The sequence below is a fragment of the Sinohyriopsis cumingii genome, chromosome 5 (genome assembly GCF_028554795.1).
Source record: "Sinohyriopsis cumingii isolate HCF-2022 chromosome 5, ASM2855479v2, whole genome shotgun sequence".
Lineage (NCBI taxonomy): Eukaryota > Metazoa > Mollusca > Bivalvia > Unionida > Unionidae > Sinohyriopsis > Sinohyriopsis cumingii.
The window spans coordinates 60,860,100-60,879,498 of NC_142965.1; the positions used below are offsets into that span (position 1 = coordinate 60,860,100).

Below are 19,399 nucleotides of genomic sequence, written 5' to 3' on the forward strand. Positions count from 1 at the left end.
TATTATTGGAGTCAATTTCTGACAAATTTGGGAATAAATATTTGTTTAACTTGTCACTTCTGTTTTTATCATACGATGTGTTTGTAGATTTTCAAGTCCTAACACAGCCACTAACCTGGTCAGCAATTATTTCCTTGCCTTTTTGTATCGGTCATTTGTTCTTAAGTCGTTGTATGAAAATCAAAATAGTTATATAAGTACAATTATCCTATACCTGCCTGTCCAGCAGTAAAAAGTGGGATTTGATATGTCTAAAGGTACAGTAGGCATTGGCTGTATGCATCACAGCCTTGCAGTTTTGTAGAAGCATTAAATTGGGGAATTTGGGCTGGTAGAAGCATTACATCAGGGAATTTGGGCTGATAAAAGCATTACATCAGGAAATTTGGGCCGATAGAAGCATTATATCAGGAAATTTGGGCCAGTAGAAGCATTACTTCGGGGAATTTGGGCCAGTAGAAGCAAGAGAAACATACAGATGATAAATATAGGTTCAATTTGGATGCTTTGGTATTTGCTTATATATTTATATGTATTCATCTATTTATTCAGGGAAGTCGAACAGAGCAAGAGAGGCTTCTGTTACAAAGTACTACATTGTATGTGGGGAACCTGTCCTTTTTTACAACTGAGGAACAAATACATGAGTTGTTCAGCAGATGTGGGGACATCAAGAGAATCATCATGGGCCTTGATAAGGTCAAGAAAACACCATGTGGCTTTTGCTTTGTAGAGTATCCTTTGTGAAGTACATTAATTTAAGATATGTATATTGGTTGTAGTTTAAGATATATTGGTTGTAATTTAAACACTATAATATACATAACACAGTGCATTTGTGTTTCAGTTTTGACATGGGCATACTAACATTTAATAATGAGACTGTACACCTCTCACTCGATAACTTGCACTCAATGTGGTCCACAAACATAGACCACACTATAAGTGTGATTGCAAGTTACTGAGGGACCTCCAAAAATTGAAAAAAAAATTGCTTATACATCGAGAAAACGGTTGGGGGGGGGGAGTTATGTAACCGGGCTGTTTAATGACTGAATCTGTTTTACAATCACATTAGTAATAATTGATAATAACCCACTTTTCTGATGAAGTTGTTCATTATTCTGTACAAATAAAATTTATTTTCAAAATGTCCAACATGTGAAACATCGTTCCAACTGGTGTCAGCTAGCATCATGTGTACATGAAAATGTGTATTACATCACTGCTTTTTGTTTTTGTTGATTAGTCTGGTTCCCAGAGTGGTATTTAATAGTATACTTCCAAGTCAGGAGTCAAAGTAGCAGGGAACTAGACTAACTGTTGATACACCACAAAATATAAAGATTCCTTTTATTTACAAAAACTAGCAACATTTATTTCGTGAGACAGTCGCCAGCATCAAAACTCAATATTTTTCAATATTTGTGTTGTTCAGTTAGTACAATATTCATGTCATGATTTTATTGAAAGTAATAGTGAAACTTTATCATCCTTGAGGATATCTCTAAGTGCCAGTTCAGGAAATCTCTGAAACTAGCTTGCCCACAATTGTCTATATCTATGAAACCAAGGTCTTTATTTTATGAAGTATTCGTTTCGCTTGGTTGCCTTGTTATCTTTGATCACGCTCTTTGATCACACTTATGAATGAGCTGGTTAATTTAAGGTAGTTTCTGTTACATACACAATAACATTTATAACAGAGTTCGATTGATCAGCTGAAGTGAGTTCACCTGACATACGACTGGGGCCACTAGATTTTAAGTATGTAGGATTTGCGTGTCTTTTAACTTTAAAAAAAATCCACCTCCTTTATTTGATTCAGAAGACATAATTAATGTGATAATACAAAGGAGCCAGCTTTTAATTCAGTGCAACAATGCAAGTACTTCCACCTTCCACAAGTCAGTTATCAAAACATGGTGTGCACTTAATTAGAGATAAACGCTTGCTGGCATAGCTGTAACAGTAGAATGGCTCATTTTACTTTTAAATACACATTGCATTTATGATGATTACGCTTAAGAGGAACTAGAAGGTAGAATTAAAACAGAAATTTCACTTAATAAAAATTATTTAATTGGCATTTAAATATTAATGTACTGCCTACACCATGCGTAAGTGACATTTTCATTGATCAAAATTTCCTTGAATATCCTTAATTGCAGTGTACTAAGAATGTCGTTTGGAAAGAAAATGTAACCAATTATATGACTTCTAATTAAAAGTTGATAATTTCAAAATGTTGACTAAAATTTCCAGGTCATATCAACCATTTTTTACCATAAAACAAGCGATATATCAGCGTTTCAGCTACCAATTTTGATCGAGATTTTTTCAAGTTCAAGAAATAGTGATCAATTTGGGGGATATTTTCTGGTTATTAAAAAATGGGATCCACGCCTGACCCCACGTTATAAGTGGGTTCGCAAGTTATCAAGGGAGTGGTGTATGTAGCGAAATATCTTTACTTGGTACACATCTCTTATCAGTCTTGCTAATTATAAACAAGTGATATTTAAATAGTCAAGCAGGAAATATCATTCTCATACGTTGTTATTTAGAGATTGAGACATCTTGTGGCCTTGGAAAAATCAGCAGGTTTTAATGCTTGCTTATAATTAAGATTCCTTTGAAAATTATTCAAGAACTAATATTGTGGGAATCCTGTTCTTAGCAAAGGTTATCTAGATTACAAGATATCTCTGGGCTGGAAAAACAAATTGCATATTTTTTGTTTGCCTGGAATTAAGGATCTCATGGAGTCATGTAAAATTGAATGTCTTCTTTCTGTTTGTTTAAAATTCTGGCCAAGTAACACAAAAATTTAGCATGCCCAACAAAATATTCGTCTGGTGTTAGACTACATGACAATTGCATTGTCCAGCCCAGCATCTGGATAAACTGTGTCTGAATTAACAGGTCTGAAAAGTAAATACTTTTCAACATGCTAGCTGTAAACTAACGCTGATTGTCTGCTCACAACAAATTAACAATACCATGCATGCACTCATCCCAATCACAGCAGCCAACCAGCCAATGAGGCCTCGTGTGGCTGTTGAACTTCCAGCATACACATTACAGGGATGGTCCAGGCTTTTAAAAAGTTGTCGCCAAAAAAAATCACCAATCTCAATATTTTATTGCCAATTTTCAAACAATGTCGCCAGAAAAAAGTATTGAATATTTTTCCAAGATTATTAATGTAATAGGCAGTGAAAATTGAAATAGATGGGATAGCTATTACTTTATTGACAACAAGCAATACATCCATAATATTACAAAATAAATCATTACGTGACTGTTTTGCACTTCTTCCATGGTCTTTGCATTGCACATCACCATTAATGCATAGGTCTAACTTTTGTCACCTGAAATAAATGCATTATCAAATGTGAAATATCTACTTTCCTACAACCTCTCTTTTTGTAATAGAAGCATCAGGTATTAAGCAGATCTATATTATATATATTATTTTCCAAAGAAACTTTATTTAGATAATGACATTTTAATACTAAAACCCTATGATCATACTTTGCAATGTAAGATAAGTGACTTATAATGCGACCGTCAATTTCACGCATTCAGGAATTAAGTGTCCCCCTCTCACTTTTTACGGCCAGCTTCACAAAGTACATCTCTGTCAACCATGTAAGAGTTGAATGTTGTTTTTTCTGAGTTTATCGTGGTATAAACTGTCAGTTGCCGATTCACACAGCAAATAATGCCCAAAGGGCATTACGTAAGCTGTGTGAGTCAGCAACTGACAGTTTATACCACGATAAACTCAGAAAAACAACATTAAACTCTTATAATTGAAATTTTTAATTATTCGTTATGTTATTTTGTTTGCATCATTAAAAAATAGAAATCTTAATTGAGCGTAGTAATACATGTTTGGGTTTTTTCTGTTATGTAGCTATATATAGCACTTGAGATTGTTCTGCTTGATCATCATAAGGTCATCATAATACCAGTCCTTTAACCAATGGAAGCCAAATTTATTCAATTATTTTTTAAAAAAATGTAAGAATGTTGTTTTCCTTTAATGCTTACTTCGTGTCTGCCGTCACTGGCAGTGTTTATCTTATGATGTACACGTGACTCTATTTATAGAAGTGGAAAAGTAGTTCTCCTTACAGTTCATACAGAAATGAACGCAATTCATTTTGATCATGTGGTAACATTCTGACCAATGGAAATGTTACTTTCCTGTACCAGCTACTGGCATTGCAATTATGAGTTCACTAATTTATTTTTGCTGCGCTTTACATGCTTTGCTTGATGGTGAATTGCTTCCAAAATCCCAGGAATGATCACTGAATGCTGTAGATTTTTTGTCGACAAGCAAATTTTGATCTCCATTCCCACCAATGAAACTTACACGAGTCAACTTGACCTGGCATTACTGTACCGTATATATAAGAATTGATTACCATCATTAAATAAAAAGAAGGAATGAAGAAACATATCACAGAGCATATGTGTCTCCAAAAAACTAATTCTGAATAAATATGTTATTTAGTAAAGAGTTTTATTTGCATATATGAGTTAACAATAAGAAATATGGTGGATATAAAATGTGGGAAATAGTTATCACATGTATGGTAGCTTGAGACCACATTTGAACTGTTAACATAAATCCACACCCATTTTAGGCATTGTTAGTTATAACAAAAATAGGGCATGATTTACTTGTAAATCAAATGCTAATGCTTTCACTAACTGTAGAACAGACGGTTTCTTGAAATAATCGGTCTCATAATCAATATCTGCAATTTTAATAATATGCTATACGCGGTATCGGCATAATCGGCAAAAGTGACATCGGTACAGCTTTTATTTGAACTTATTTTCTCTCAGAATAAATTTACACAGTTAAAATTTGATGTGCTGAATAGCTCTTAATAATGCTTTTGAAGCAAAACAAATGCTGTGTAAATAGTCATATAGGGACCCATTCAGAACTGAATTCGGTTTAACTGTATTTGTTATACATATCTCACGAATTGATGCCAGCCCATCCCATGGAGATCTTGGGCCAGCATTAATCTTGATATTAAGGATTGTCAGTGTGTTTATTTCAGTTTATTGGCTGATAACATTAAAAGATTAATATCCACATTGTTACATTTCTAAAGAGTTCCAACATTTGTCCTATGGGATCGTGTTATTTAAATGCTTATGTTGACATGAATCAGTTTTATATAAGTATTTAGTATATAGCTTAGGTTGCAGATGCCTGGCTCAGTATAATTATTACTAGAGTGTTTGAATGGTGCAACTATGTGAATGCACAGTTTTAGAAAGGAATGTATCATATTTTTTTAATGAAATATAACTGGTTTAGCTAGTCACATTTTGTTCCCATTTTATCAGAAGGCAAATTAAGTATTGAAATCTCTATATAAGCATAGGTTTCAGAACTGGGATGGGGCAAACATGCCACATTTTGGCTATTTTAGTGTCCTTTTTGCCAATTCACAACTGTGTTTAAATGGGTGCAGAATCCGACTTAAAAATACATTAAAATTAACAGTTACACTTATTTAGAATTTTGTTTTGTGTTTTATGATAATGAAAACAAGGTCCCTATTTTTTAAAAAGTTTTTACTGTAAGGATTGAACTTCAGGCAGACAGTGCAATATTTTGAAAACTACTGAGTTTAACCTTAAGGTTGAGAAAATAATTTTTCCATGTTGTATGGTCAATGAGAGAATCAGCCTTTTTGCCTTTCTTGAATCATCTGTTTGCTTTTCTTGAATCATCTGTTTGCTTTTCTTGAATCATCTGTTTGCCTTTCTTGAATCATCTGTTTGCTTTTCTTGAATCATCTGTTTGCTTTTCTTCTTTCAGTGATTCATTATTTGCATAATTCTTTTGTGTCTTGCCAATCTAGAACATCTAACTAGTCAGATGTTATTTGCTTGAAGTGGTAAACTGTATTATTTAATAAAATAAAATAAGTTTGGAACAAACTTAAAGACCTAATAATGTTTCCTACCTGAAATATTCTCAGCATGTTTTTTTTTTATTTTTTAATGTTTTTCTAATTTCATGTTGTTTGTTTTTGTAATAATATTGTTATGTTTCTTATCTTATAGGTGTTGTCTAATGTTGTAAAGCACTTAGAGCTTCTAAAGATTAGGCGCTATACAAAAGTCCTCATTATTATTATTATTATTATTAACTGTCTCTAATTTTAGCATCAGTAGGATATTGTTTTAACAGTTTACCATTACTTAAAAGACCTAAATGCCTAGTAATTTAAACTGATCATCAAACATTTTGTTTTATGTGTCCTGTGTTGTCTGGATTTATACATGGCATTCTCAGAGATTTATCAGCAGTACTGATTGGACAGTTTTCACAAGTTTGACTTAAATTATCAACAATCTATCTCAGAACTGCTTTGTATGAAATTATCAACACAAATTAGCATTTTACCAAATGGAATCAGACATATATTTGGAATACATTATTGCAGAATAATTACAGTTATTGCAATTATCATCATCATTTTCTACCCATGTATTAAAATCACAAGTATAGCACCATTATTCTGATGTCCATGACATTCGTGTCTATGACAGTCATGTCTGTTAAAGAATTCATTTGATAACTGTATGCAGGGAAAATCAGAATTAGAGACAGGCCAAAATCCAGATTTGTTACCATGGTTCATTGGTATAGAGGGTCTGTTTAATAATGAATTAAGCTACCTATATCTACTGTACTTTTTTCATGCTGATGATCGCTTATCCCGACAATATTTATATTATTTTCTGAGATTTGGACAGAAAATTTACTTATAAATTCCTTCACTTTTCTACTAGGTTGATGTTAAGTACACATGTATTTTTGATTGTTCCTTAATTGTTACCAGTATGCTTGTCCGAAGATAGCTAATTTCATGGCAGACTGTTGCAAAAGAAAAATAGCCAGTTCATGTGGCCATATTTGAATAAATTTCATATACCATCTTTCATGAGAGATGTATGTTGGATACCAGAGCCTCATCATTGAAGCCTGGACAAGTCACTGGATGAGGATTCTGAATCTTATTCGATGATTCAAACTAGCCATCAGTATCAGTATCTCATTTTCATGGCCCACCTCAAGAATAGGTATCTATAGATATGGTTCATCACAACATTTTCCTAGTCAGTAAACACAAGGCATGATATGATAATTTTAAAATCAATTTATTATGAGAAAATATCAATATCTTGTGTTCAGGTTTTCTTCCTTTTTCAAGTTCTGTTTACATAGATAACCTTACTAAGAGCTTATATTCAAGTCTACCTGCATTTGCCATTGAGTCATTCACTGTATTTTGTCTTCTTGTATCACGAAATGTATGACCAGTTGGTTATCAACAGGACCAGTAGCAGTTTAGGTTACTGGTCCTGTGGGCTTGCAGGACTTTTTGGCGAGTTTTGCACACTGTTCCTTAACTGAAACTTAGATATTACACTAGAGAGGAAGCAGAGAATGCAATGAGGTACGTCAATGGCACACGACTTGATGATAGAATCATCAGAACAGACTGGGATGCTGGGTTTAAGGAGGGACGGCAGTATGGCAGAGGAAAGAGTGGTGGACAGGTAATGTTTTATGTCACTGGCATTTACAAATTGGTGAATCCTGAATATTTGGGGGTTTTTGTTCAGTGTTTTTAAACTTGATGTTGGACATTTTCAGAGTTTTAAACTGGTTTTCATTTCCTCAGAAAATTTAGAGAATACACACTGTTGATTTCTGGAATTACAGGATTTAGAAGCCAACCGAGAAGTCTGGATTTATAATCTGTATTATAAGTTTATGCCTCTGGTTAACTGGTTGGGATAGATATATCAGTTATACCACTAACTTGGAATAAAAGAAGATTACACAATTATATTTGACATTTGAAAAGTTCTCACACAATGCATATACTTAATTAGTGCTTGTGATTTGTCTAACTTGAGCCTAAAAGCTTCGGGATTTGTCTTGTAATTTTCATGCTAAGTGAATTTTATGGCTTCTCAGTAGTAGCAAATGCACTACAATAAACTTGTAAGTGAACGAAAAGGCCTGTCAGAATAATCGATCCAAGTTAAGGCTTTTGTCCAAGTAGGTTGAACCCAAAATGGCCACCTTCATTGATCAACCTATATTATTGATAGCGTTCAGATTGTGGGATAATAATTTTAAAAAATACAATGTAATGAGAAATAATGTTTTTTATAAAGCAGAGGAATAATATATAAACATAAAGAGACCATGGTAGACTTGTATCCCTTCCTGTATAAAAAGTGGTAAGTATTTGGAAAATAGGTAGTTGTAATATGTTACATTTTGTGATGGCAGATTAATTTTATCAGCAACTGATGTTGACTGGTTCGTCAGGTGAAATGGTGTTAAGACAAAATGCACATCACACTTTTTGGAAATAGTGAATATGTTCTGTTATAAGTTTGAAAACTGCAGCGTAACTAAAGTAAACTTGAAAATAGGTAACTATTCCCAAATATGTAATTATCCCATAACTATCACCTCCAGGTGCATTACATTTTCAAAATGGGTGTCGCTTGTTAGTGTACAGTAATGAAAGCTAAAGTTGTTCTTTTGATGTACCTTTACAATGACCACATGTGGGGTTCTTTTGCCACTGAATTCAGTCATTGTAAATATCAGCACAGTTAACATGATCAGTAAATCAGCACATTTTCCCACTCAGCTGCTGAATGCAGTAGGACTGGTAAAGTCTTTAAACTTGGCACCTGCTAATGCATCATGCTGAACACTACATGTGCCTGTGACTTTAGGAATTTATATATATATATATATATATATATATATATATATATATATATATATATATATATATATATATAATAACAGTTTTATCAACTGAGACTGCTGCAGCATTTTGTTTTAATCAAGCCGACAGGTATTGAAAGGTACAGGTTTTATACTGCAACTTTTAAATCTCTGTTCTTAAAAAGGGGAGGGGCATTAATTAAGGAATATATGGTATGTTTTTTGATACTCATCATTGGCATTTTGTCATATTACATTCTCATGGGAAATATATCATACATTCATCTTTTACAACTTTCATTCTTAGAACTTTGAAAAGGGAACATTAATGGGTTTTAAGTTGTAAAAAATAGCTTAGGTTTTCATTCACTACATAAGTTTGACATTACTAGAATGTATTGCTTTTTGGAGAATATCATGATTTTAATATTTGAGATTAACAGAACCTACAGAATCAGCACACAGAAGTTGGTACCGTTATATAGGTTTCAAAAGTTGCCAAACATGCCAGAATAGCAATGGGTCAATTGGGAAATTGGTTGTATTGGCATTGAAGTCAACTTTCCTAATATACTGTAGCAGATTTTCATAGTCAATAGTAATTGTTTTGACTGAATCATTTAGAGCCTGGTCCCTTATATATGAACAAATGGCTACATTGTCAAAGTGCAGTAGTGTCTCAGAATTTTCGTCTTGTAAAAATTACAAATAGAATTTAAAATCAGAATATTCCTTTTGAAAAGCAAATATTGTAAAATAGCGAGGGTGCTTAAGGCAGTGCAGTTTGATTTACATTTTAATTGCCTTGTAATTGGATTCCAGCATGCAATCTGTGGCCATGACATGTATCTGCAGTCTCAGAAATCCTCTCATTATAGCCCACTGGAATAAATGAAAAACAAGATAAAAATTGGTTCTGATTTTACCTCGATTTAAAAAAAAGCACTTTACAAACTATTTCAGGATCACATTTTTCACTTATGATTTCTTTTCAGCAGCAAAACTGTCAGTGGAAATTGGGACCATTTGGTTTCAAGATTCTCCAAATTCTTTTTTAAAATATTTCAGGGCTGTTACTTTAAGATATATTTGGCACTCAGGGAATGTACTTTTAATGTGGAGTAGTCAACCCTAGATGTAATTTAGAATTCTGTATTGTTTTCATATGAACTCTTTAAGTGCCCTGGCATTTATTCTTTAAATAAATTGCCTTTTCTGGGTTGCATGTATGTTTAAATGGAATGTTCCTCTTTTACTACTCAACATTAAATTATTAATTTAAAAAAAAACTTTGAAAAGAAGTACAGGTTACAAAGGTCTAAATATTTCCAGAACAAGATTCTGTTGCTAAAAGCATTAATGAGAAAATGCATCAAGATTTGTTTAAAATACATGGAACAATAACTGTAACAAATTTGTAAAATACATTTTCTTGGTTTCAACAACATTCAATCAGGTCTTTACGAAATGCACTTGCCCAGTACCTGGGATGAACTCGAATTTAGCTCAGACAAGCTAAAGCTTGCAAAGTACTTGCTCATGGGCAAGTAAAATAAAAACGAGACGGAGAGCTTGCTGACTTTAAAAGAATTGCTGGTAAAACATCGTTTTGATGCATGTTACCAATTTTAAGGTGACTATTTGATAATTGTTAATATGAAGGCTTTTTAGATTTCTTTGACAGGTGTGTCTGGAAATAAAAGTCCTGTAATGATTAGCTTCTTGGATATCATCACAAGAACAGTGTACCAGATATCTAGCATCCATAGGCAGAGTTTATTATCTATTGTTTTTGTGATAATTGCAGGAGACACACATATTTTCTGCTTTGCAGGTAATTAAATGGATAAAATAAGTGTCCTCAAGTTATTCTCAAAAGTCAGTTCTTCAGAGGTTGTTTAGATTCATTGATTTCAAGGTGACTAGATTATAATTAAGCAGAAGGATAACAAGTTTTTTCAGATCACTCATAAATCATTGCAGAAAGTCTAGTTTACTTCAATGTTGATGTATTGTTATCTTTACATTATCATTGATGTAGTTGAAGAGAAGAGTGTATGCATATTGAGATCCAAATAGAAAACTTTACAAAGTTTCCACAAACAATTCAAGTGAACCTGTTTCAGAGAAAAAAAGCCAGTATGATGCCAAAATATGCATGCAAGAAAGTTCCTGCTGTCATGAAATAATGAGTACACCCGGCTATAGTATGGCTCAGTCATGATGGAATAATGAACATCCCTGGCTAGATTATGAGTCAGATATGGATCAAATGTTCCGTGGCCACTGTAGAAAATATTCCCAAATTGTGCAAAGTGAAAATGAGACAGCAGATCCATAGGGATTGGCAATTATAGAAAAGACCTTATGAGATCCCTTAATTTGGAAAAATTTAGTTAGACTGTTGCATGAAAGTGAGAACGATAATACTTCCATCATAAGTTCGACAGCTGAACTTATACCCAGCATTTTGCAGCATGTCCACTTGGAAAACCATTTGAGAGTGATCTTGTGTGCTTAAGGTTGTGGTGTCTGTTACATATTGCTCTCATATGCCTGATAAATTCTGAAGTATAGTAATTTAGTAAAAAGAAAATTAGTGTCTATTTGCTGTTAACGTAATTCATGACCAATAATCTTGGAAACAGGAGATAATGACATAGCATAACAGAAATGTTGGAACTCACACACCCAAACAATGTTAAAAGATGTCTCTGGCAAAAGTATCATACACATGCTGAAACAAGAAATCTTTATGGGTATCTATTGATCTGGTTATATAGTTATCTCCCTTTATTCAAGTAGTAGCTATTTTGTGTGTTAAATATGGTATCTGCAGTTCTCTAGAATTTGTCAAGTATATACACAGCTACAATAAAATGAGACCCCATATTGTCAGAACATATATTTTGAAAGGAAATTGTTTTCTTTTGTCATAATGACTAATTGGTTTATAAAGTGATCAGTATCAGACATTGTCATATTTTGTAGGTTACTTGATATTCAAAATTATGTTTTAACTAAATATTATATTTAAGTAAAACTTGGTAGTGATGATGATAATGATGATTTGGTTTTTTTTAGTTAGGTGTTCTATGGCACAACAGCACATTAAGGTTTTCTAGTGTTGAGGCAATTGAAGTGTAATGGCTTGGCCAGTGTGACACCATGGTAACAATCAGGCTGATCTGGTGGTAGGATTTGAACCTGCAGTCTTTTGGTCACAGCTCTGGCATAATAGCCAGTGAGCCACCATGATGTTCGGCGAAGATAATGACAATGATGATGACTGTTATTTTCAAATATTGTCGAGCTAGCTCTGTATTATTTTTTGTTATTTTTCATTTTTACTTTCCTTCAGGGTAAGGTTTGACCCATGGAATCTCCTATATTGGATATCAGGTAAATTCTTACCAATGGAATCTCTTATATTGGATATCAGGTAAATTCTTACCAATGGAATCTCTTAATATTGGATATCAGGTAAATTCTTACCAATGGAATCTCTTATACTGGCTATCAGGCAGACTGTAAATCCATGTGTGATAATGAAAATGACCAGTTTTTGCTCTATTTCAGGTACGAGATGAGTACAGATCTGACTTTGACGAAGGTCGAGGTGGATATGGAAAAATTGTACAAAACAAAATTCGGCCCAGAGATTCCTTATGAAAAGGTGGACCATGTAGACGTTTATCATATATTGATATACATTTGCTTCTGGACATTTCAGACAAGAAATCAGAGATCAGTAGTTTGCTTTTGTGCAGATAACAATACATTTCCTTCATTGCAAATAAGGGAATTTTTGTGATAAACTTTGTTGCAAATTCATTTAAGAAAATGTGTTAGAAATTGTATTTGTTATTAATTATGAATAATTACATTGATAATATATGTAGCTGTAAACCTTCATGTGACACATGTTAGTACAGCATACGTAACTATATGTGACATTCATTCTAGTACAGTTTATCTACATGTGACACTCACGTTAGTACAGTGTATGTAGCTATATGAGACATTCATTCTAGTACAATTGATCTACTGACACTTGTGATAGTACAGTGTACATAGCTATATGTGACACTCCTGCTAGTATAGTGTATGTAGATATATGCGACACTCGTGCTAGTACAGTGTATGTAGCTGTGTGACACTCGTGCTAGTATAGTGTATGTAGCTGTGTGACACTCATGCTAGTACAGTGTATGTAGCTGTGTGACACTCGTGCTAGTACAGTGTATGTAGCTGTGTGACACTCGTGCTAGTATAGTGTATGTAGCTGTGTGACACTCATGCTAGTACAGTGTATGTAGCTGTGTGACACTCGTGCTAGTATAGTGTATGTAGATATATGCGACACTCATGCTAGTACAGTGTATGTAGATATATGCGACACTCGTGCTAGTACAGTGTATGTAGCTGTGTGACACTCGTGCTAGTATAGTGTATGTAGCTGTGTGACACTCGTGCTAGTACAGTGTATGTAGCTGTGTGACACTCATGCTAGTACAGTGTATGTAGCTGTGTGACACTCCTGCTAGTATAGTGTATGTAGATATATGCGACACTCATGCTAGTACAGTGTATGTAGCTGTGTGACACTCATGCTAGTACAGTGTATGTAGCTGTGTGACACTCATGCTAGTACAGTGTATGTAGCTGTGTGACACTCGTGCTAGTATAGTGTATGTAGCTATATGCGACACTCATGCTAGTACAGTGTATATAGCTGTTTTGGGAGGGTACAGTAATATGCTTTTTCCACACTGAGATTTAACAGAATTTCTTATTATTCAAAATGCTGTTACACACACAAATTGTAGTTTAAAATCTGTCAGACTTCAAAATATCACATTTAAAACATTTCCTTGTGTAAAATGTTCTTGTAGAGTAACTCATTTCATACATTGTAATAATAAAAAAAGAGGTTTAAATCTGAAATGTTTGAGGTAGTCCCATATTAATCAAGATTTCTAAAACCAATTGTGATTTTTACAAACTACTCAGTTGATATTTTATTCTGTATTTTCTTGGAGTTATCTCCCATTAAGTGCATCAGCATTATCTTTGTACAGCCATTGTATGGTTACCGGTTCCTGCTTTATAATTTTAAGATAACTCATCAAAACAGACTTAGGAGTATTAAATTTATTATCTCTATGAACCATAAGCCAAAGAATAATCTGAAGAACTTGTCCATTATTTGCTGGGCCTCCAGGTGGCCATGTGGTTAAATGTACTCACATTTACAGATCACTGACATCTCACCTGCCTGACTGGGTTCGAATCTTGGATTTGCCAACATGATGTGGTTATGTAGAAAGCTAGCTAGTAGCTTCCCATGGGTTGTTGATTCTTCCCAGGGTTTCCCTGGGTTCTTCTTCCAACAAATATACTGGCTACAATCAGGGTTCGTACGGTCTTTGAGAGTTTGGGAAAAATGAGGTAGCATTTTCAAGGCCTTTAAAGTTTGGAAAAATCGAGCAGCTTACCCTGAGGTCTTTAAAAGTCTTTGAAAATTGAAATAAACCCAATTTTTTTAATCACAAACAAAATCGTCCAAGGTTGTTAGATTTGAATGTATAGTCTGACTAGACCAACCCGTTTGTTTGTACCCATCTACTGTTTTTAATAATGAAAACCTTTAATGTGATAAAAGGTGCAAAGAACTTTGTCAATTTGTTCATTGATTTATGATTTCTAATCTGACTGTGAGTAAAGTGGCCCTAACACCATCATCATCTGTGCGTTTCATACTTAACGAAGTTTTCAGTATAATAGACAGACTTGTTCGAGATCTATTTCTATTTTCAGCAAAGGGGTGTGTGCATGACTACAGATGTACACACATATGTTGTCTGCTTCTGATATTTATAGTGTCAAATCAAGCAAAGGAAAAGAATGACATCAACAAATTTGCCTTTCATGTGGATTTAACAAGCGGTTTAATTTCTTTATTCATGTGTGCAAAGGGATATAATTCCAAACTCTCAGTGTTATGGTAATTTATGGAATTATCCAGCAGTTACCGAATAGGATGAATTACGTATAATGTCTGATGGAAATAAAGTAGCCCATAGTGTACACAATATGGCACCATGTTAGTATGGAAAATTTGTTAAGCATGAAAGGTGCAGGGGATGCCAGTATTAGTGCCATTCTGGTCACAGTCAGGTTATAAATTAAAAATCAGTGATTCAGTTGACTTAGTTTTGTGCACATTTTATCACATTAAAGGTTTTCGTTATTGAAATCTGTGTGTGGGGGTTACAAACAAACGGGGATGTATAGTCAGACTATAGTTGAGTTTTCCTGGTTTCTTTCTTTTGATGACCCATTCATTTTCAATAACAAACAGGCATTTGTTTGGCCATCCAAAGTTGACTGTAGCAGCACCTTCAATAACACATACTCTTCATCAAATTCTCAAAGCAAGCTGGCTACATCCTTCATCAAAGGAAGTCAGCACCATATTTTCAGCATGTTTTTTGTTTTCTAATTTCATGGTGTTTGTTTTTCGTAATCATATCATGATTGCAGAGAAAAAACAGCAACTATAAATGCATTTAAAGCAGTTCTGAGAGAGAACAATTTGTTCTGTATTAAATGTGATGCATAAGTTACATATTTCTGAAATAACAATGAATGTTAACCTATCTACCAGATCATTATAAAGCAATTTTAGGAAATTAATTATAGTTTGAATTTCATCATTAAACAATATTGTAGTATTTTGCATTCATTGTTTTCTCATACAAACGGTATACAAAATGTTAGCGAAAATAGGTCTTGGAACTCAATGTTTGTGGTCTTTGAAAGTTTGGGAAAAGTCTTTGAATTTATCATTCCGAGTTCAGTATGAACCCTGACAATGTATAACCTGCCATGTACTGAAAAAATATCAAACCCACATAACCAAACCAAAACAGTATTTGTTCAGGTAAATAAATATCAGTCTTATATAAAATGCACTGAACGTTCAGCAATCTCTGGGAATTTATATTCTTAAACTGTACATTTCTGTGAGTATTGGACATTTTTTTTCCAAAGTAAACTCCCCAGCTGGCCATTTGTTTGAGAAAAATGAGTTGTATGCATTGGGCATCTGTATGAGTTGGCCATTTGTCTGAGACAAAGAATTATATGAGTTGAGAATCTTGTATGAGATAAACTTATATGAGTTGGCTTTCTTTTATGAGAAAAAGATTTATATGAGTTGGAAATCTTGTATGAGAAAAAGACATATGAGTTGGTCAAGTTGTTTGAAATAAAGATTTGTATCACTTGGCTTTTTTGTATGAGAAATAGCCTTTAATGATCTATATACCTTCCTTTGAAAATTTCAGTTTTCCCCCTTTTTTCTATAATATAAAATCCGAAATAGTAAAGAGTAAAGAGTATCCATAATAATAAAAGCTGTCCTTCAAAGAAAATAATTCAAAATCTTGAGCAATTTTAGAGAAATAAAGTTTGAGAAAATTAATAACTACTTTAATAGGCTGTTTAGAAGAAATGCACTGTTGAGAGAGAACATAAGAGTATAGTAAAATCTGATCTGAGCGACCTAAATTGTCCTTTACAACTAAAGTCCTCATTGTTGTATTGATTTTACTATCTAATTACAGTGAGTAGCCACATTCTAAATGTGAAAGCTACTCAGATTATTAGAATGTGTTTCATCACTGCTCAGAACAACAACTGTATTGTGAAACCAGATATCACACTTTTATCCATTATTTAATGCTTCGTAACTATGAATGCTAAACTGGGTGTGCAGGCTGAGTGAAGATTGTTTTGAACCTAGTTCTGCACCAAAAGAAAGAGGAAAAGTTAGTCTGTTTACCAGTTTCCTTAAAATGTTAATGGTAGATACTAGAATTGTATATATCAACCATAAACCAGACTGAAAGTACATGTTAGGAACTGTTATTGAGTCATACATATCTAAACAAAACACATTATTATTAGCTATTCTGTCTTTAAAGGACGTGCAACAGTGGATCTTTATAGTTCAATAGTTCACATCACTTGGCTGTTAAGAAAAACCTGCATATTGCCAATAATGTTATAATGGAAGAACTTCACACCCTGTTTTAACTTTAGTGTGTGGCACATTGTTTTTATTTTTATAGCCCATCATATTCTAGATGAATGAGGTCTGTTTTTTCTTTTTCTTAATAAGAGAATTGTTGTTTTCTGTATGAGTTGATCCTATAGTCATTGACATGATCAATTAATAAAAAATGAAATGTGTACAGTAATTATGGATAGTTTTCCTTCTTAATCCACTTTGGCCATAAAAACTGTCCCTCATGCACAGACCCATTTCGAGAGAGCTATTTTCTTGGGATATACTGCCATCTGGTGGCAGAAAGGGAGGCCTCCACTCTAGACTTTTTACTGTTCATATTTTTCATTCAATCAGATTTGTTTATTTTGTATCACATTTGAAATATATTTTGCATTCACTAAATGTGTTAATGTGGAAAATCTTGTTTTTAAGTACGTTAGTTACTGCAGAGCAGTGTACGTTTGTTTTCAGGGAATAAGGCACATTTATAACCCATAGAGCAGTGTATGTTTGTTTTCAGTAAACAAGGCACATTTATAACCCATAGAGCAGTGTATGTTTGTTTTCAGGGCATAAGGCACATTTATAACCCATAGAGCAGTGTACGTTTGTTTTCAGGGAATAAGGCACATTTATAACCCATTAGTTGATAAATGTATTTACTACGAACTTTTCTTTGTGCTTTATCTTGTCAAACTGCTCGTAAGTCCTTTTTATTTGTTTTGTGTTGTATTTTGCTAGAGTTATCTCCCATTAGGTGTATAACCACAGTCCATCCCCATTGCTTGTTAAAGCTTTCAAGTTTAACAGTTTAACCTAAGATTAACTGGCAAAATAGACAGCTTTTTAGATTGTGATCAAGATCACAAAATGTCCCCCAATTTACAAATCCTCAGATTAATGTTATCCAAAATATGCTTTCATTTCATAAACAACATACACAATAATGGCACTAAGCATTCAGTAGTATCTCTTAACTCTCACACTGCTCTTTTTTCTCAATAAAATATTTATTTTCTTGGCTTGGTTTCAGGATTTACTCAAAATATAGGAATTCATGTAATCTTTGTTTTTTTAAGTAAGACACCTTACAATCAATATATTTGACAAATTCATTTTTTGCATCATCATTTGACATAGATACCAACAGGCTGAAGTGTATAATTAATATGAAATAAAATTATGATCAGTCAGGTTTGGTGAAAATAACTGTGATCATAACCAGAGTATATGGATCAGTGTTTGATGTAAAGTTACATAAGGAAATTAAAAAAGTATTTACTAATGTGCTACTTGTCTTCCTTGTATTTCTAGGTTTGTCTCTTCCTCTTTCATAATTGTACACTTATTGTTACAATTTAACTCTTTCTGTCCCGTTTGTTTGGTTTTGTAGCTGGACCTTAAGATGGTGGTTTACTATAAAAGTGATTCAGGGACAAAAAGAGCATATCTTGAATTGGAGAAAGTGTCAAAATAAATTTCCCCTGGACCCTCTAAAACATTTACCAGTAAATATACTTGTATTTAATGTAATGCATATTAATAAATTACTTGGCACACACAGAATGATCAGTTCATTCATTCTGAAGTCATTCAGTTAAGTCATTTTTTATATCAGGACTTGTTACAGTAATGTGTGTGCATATAATGTAGTAGTGTGATACCATTACATGTAAGACTTCATACTGTTGTACTGACTATCCATACAATTTAAGAAAATTCATATATGCAGAGTTGAATGAAGTATAAACCTGGTTTGGAAATCAAATATTCCAAGCATGAGTTTGAGCTTGACATGTGTTAGCCAATCACAAGGGCTGCTACTTTTTAACCCAACTTTTAATTGGGATGCCAGCGAAAACTTGAGTTCTGAAATTACTGATCTCCAGACTAGGTTCATTGAATCCCGACATAGATATGCAACATGCCTTCTTATCAAATTTGTCACTTTTGTATAATTTTCTTTTTTATTAAAAAATGAATTAAAAAAATTCAAAAAGTTCCTATGTTGGAGTATCTATGCTATCTACAAGAAGAGGTAGGTTGTTTGGTTTAATGTTAATTTGAACACATTGGCTGTATCATTCCAAACAAATCTGATTGAAGTGCCTTTCCCATGGAAACCTGGGTTGGCCTGGGCAGTTATCGATTCTACGACTCCTGTAGACAACAGAGTCTAAATTACAAAGGTACTGCCTTGTACATATTAGAGCGAAATCCTGACAAATAAAACAACAATTAACACTGGCTTTGAATCATTCTTGACATGTTAGAATTGTTGAAGTACTGTTATTTTTGTATTTTACAATGAAATCATCTGGCAAATTTGGCTCTCAAATGCATGGTAATTAAAGGAAAGAGAAAATGACAGAACATCTTTAGCTACAGTACTAACTTGTATCTATCCCGTGTGGATCATTATATATATATATATATATATATATATATATATATATATATATATATATATATATGTATTAATAGAGAGAGAGAGAGATAGACCTAGTATATAT

The 19,399-nt window shown here is 33.3% G+C and overlaps 1 protein-coding gene across 1 annotated transcript in view; it reads left to right on the forward strand.

The window, feature by feature from the left end:
- The window catches only part of LOC149799270 (nuclear cap-binding protein subunit 2-like), a 34,626-nt gene extending 15,739 nt beyond the window's left edge, over positions 1 to 18,887 (forward strand). The window contains exons 2-4 of the mRNA XM_089958575.1: positions 553 to 734; positions 7,473 to 7,611; positions 12,389 to 18,887. Of these exons, the coding sequence (XP_089814701.1) occupies positions 553 to 734; positions 7,473 to 7,611; positions 12,389 to 12,481 (414 nt within the window). The 3' untranslated portion in view covers positions 12,482 to 18,887. The remainder of the gene's footprint in view (positions 1 to 552; positions 735 to 7,472; positions 7,612 to 12,388) is intronic.
- Positions 18,888 to 19,399: the final 512 nt, after the last annotated feature.